Source organism: Cucurbita maxima, unplaced genomic scaffold (assembly GCF_002738345.1).
Source record: "Cucurbita maxima cultivar Rimu unplaced genomic scaffold, Cmax_1.0 Cma_Scf00420, whole genome shotgun sequence".
Taxonomy (NCBI): domain Eukaryota; kingdom Viridiplantae; phylum Streptophyta; class Magnoliopsida; order Cucurbitales; family Cucurbitaceae; genus Cucurbita; species Cucurbita maxima.
The window spans coordinates 29,857-32,492 of NW_019272436.1; the positions used below are offsets into that span (position 1 = coordinate 29,857).

Below are 2,636 nucleotides of genomic sequence, written 5' to 3' on the forward strand. Positions count from 1 at the left end.
CCAAACCCAGTACTAAAGAAGTTTTCCGTGAGCATTGCCCAATGATCACAGTACCTATCAAATTTCAGTATTTCAGTATTTCGATAAAAGGAAATTTCAGTAATTCAACAAAAACATGCATTTCTTTGATTTTACCATTTTGATTATTTATTATTATTGTTTTTTTTCCCACGAAGCCGAGAAAAAGACGAATGGAGTGCCAATAAGTAAAGTAAGAAAAAAAATGGTCGCCTTTTGAGCGTCGGGTGTCCTTTAGTCACTCCGGCCCCGTTGGTCTCCATATTCAGAGCTGGTAAACGGCGAAAGGTTGTGGCAGTGAGTCTTCGTCTCCTGTGTGGGTATCATACTGCAGCGGAGTTAATCGCCGTCGTCGTTGTTCTCTCGATTTGGGGGCTGAAAACACCTTAAACTGGTTTTCCGCATCTCCGCCGAGGGCATTTCTTCCGGGTGACTTGGAACAACAATTGGCTGGTGGCTGATGCTCTCAGTGTTGAAGACTGTTCGGAAATGATCATAGATTTATAACTAAAGAATACATTTTCATTAACATGACTTCTTGTGGGAGCTCGAAGCAAACCCATGATATTATGTTCAAAGTTGACAAATATCATATAACATTATAGAGATTCGTGATTAGTTACATGGTATCAAACTATGAACTTAACTTAGGTATGTCGAACGAAAAAGTTGTAAGCCTAAAAATCGTAGTTAAAAGTGTCGAACAAATTTCGTATTTTGTTCAAGGTCTCCAAAGAAAGAAGTCGAGTCTCGATTAACGGGAGTTTCTTTTAGAAATCCATCGACTTAAGGGGAGGCACTATGGTGTATTTTGTTCGAGGGAGGCTCTATGGTGTATTTTGTTCGAGGGGAGTCTCTATGATCATAGGTAATCTATAGGCTTCAAATGTGGCTCTATGTGGTGTACTTAATGAGAGGGGAGACTCTATGATCATGAGTTTATAAGTAAGAAAGTCAAAACACAGCAACAAGAGTTTATGCTCTAGACAATATAAAACTATTATAGACAATATCGTAGTTTTATTTCAATAAATAAATTCATGATTCTCTCACAAACTTTATTAATATTCATAAAAATTTTAAAACCAAATCTCTTCATACCACCCAAGAATCATAAGGCTTTTCCCCAATATAGTTGCCTGGAGGATCATAATTGCAAACAACAAACTGAGAATTAGCCTTGCAAGGCACTCTAGCACATCCAAGCCGCACCGAGCTCCGCCACACCATCTGAGTGTAGTGCCCACATTCACCACCCACGCATTTATTCGATGCATGATCATACAGCGGCTTCTCGTTCGCCCACAGCTTCACTGCATCCGCCCCGGTGAACTCAGGGTAGTAGCCCGCGGCTATGTTTTCCCCGTACGGCCCGGTTGAGTGAATCATGGCGCAGTCACCCTTTCTTTTTTCCGCATAGGCTTGAGCGTACGCGGCCACGGTGTTGCTCCATTGCATGGGCCCGACGCCGACCTCGGCTCGAGCTCGGTTGTGAAGCGCGAGGTAGTCACCGGGGGCGTTTGGAGCTTTGGTTAGGGCGAGGAGGAAAATGAAAGTGACCATGAAAGCGGCCATGATCCGAAGGGTTTGAGTCCACATAATTCCGATGAGAGATGAGATGAAGATTGAGAATGAGGGAATGATTTATATNACAATGTGTCATATTGGTGCAGGAATCACATTCTCCACCAAACCCAATACTACAGAAGTTTTCCATGAGCATTACCCAATGATCACAGTACCTATCAAATTTCAGTATTTCAGTATTTCGATAAAAGAGAATTTCAGTAATTAAACAAAAACAGGCATTTCTTTGATTTTACCATTTTGATTATTTATTATTATTGTTTTTTTTCCCACGAAGCCGAGAAAAAGACGAATGGAGTGCCAATAAGTAAAGTAAGAAAAAAAATGGTCGCCTTTTGAGCCTCGGGTGTCCTTTAGTCACTCCGGCCCCGTTGGTCTCCATATTCAGAGCTGGTAAACGAAGGTAGGTTGTGGCAGAGAGTCTTCGTCTCCTGTGTGGGTATCATACTGCAGCAGAGTTAATCGCCGTCGTCGTGGTTCTCTCGATTTGGAGGCTGAAAACACCTTAAACTGGTTTTCCGCATCTCCGCCGAGGGCATTTCTTCCGGGTGACTTGGAACAACAATTGGCTGGTGGCTGATGCTCTCAGTGTTGAAGACTGTTCGGAAATGATCATAGATTTATAACTAAAGAATACATTTTCATGGAGGTAAAGAGTTGTCTTCTAACTTATTTAAAAGTCCTCTTTTAACCGATCTCTCAATCCTATTGAGATTAATGTGGCCTAGTCTTAAATGCCAAAGGTAGGTATTAGGAGAAATCTTTTGTCGTTTATTTTGAGTTTCAACTATTTTAAACATCTCGGTATTTAAAATAGCTTTTGTTATGCTCAGTTTTGACATATATGAGTTGTTTTCTAGTTTTGCAGAACAAATATGAATGCCTCTTTTGCAAATGAACATTCCATTGATTTCAAAAGATACTTTATACAATTGTTTTAATAAACAAGAGATAGATATTAGATTTCTTTTCATTCTTGGAACAAAAAATACATTATCTAATATAATGAATCTATCTCCAAAAAATAACTT

At 40.0% G+C, this 2,636-nt stretch overlaps 1 protein-coding gene across 1 annotated transcript; it reads right to left on the bottom strand.

The window, feature by feature from the left end:
- Window positions 1–357: 357 nt before the first annotated feature.
- On the bottom strand, window positions 358–1,593 carry LOC111474488 (basic form of pathogenesis-related protein 1-like). Its single transcript, XM_023119559.1, has 2 exons — window positions 1,158–1,593; window positions 358–497 (listed from the first exon to the last, which is right to left on the bottom strand). The coding sequence occupies exons 1-2, from the start codon at window positions 1,591–1,593 to the stop codon at window positions 358–360; spliced, it is 576 nt and encodes a 191-aa protein (XP_022975327.1).
- Window positions 1,594–2,636: the final 1,043 nt, after the last annotated feature.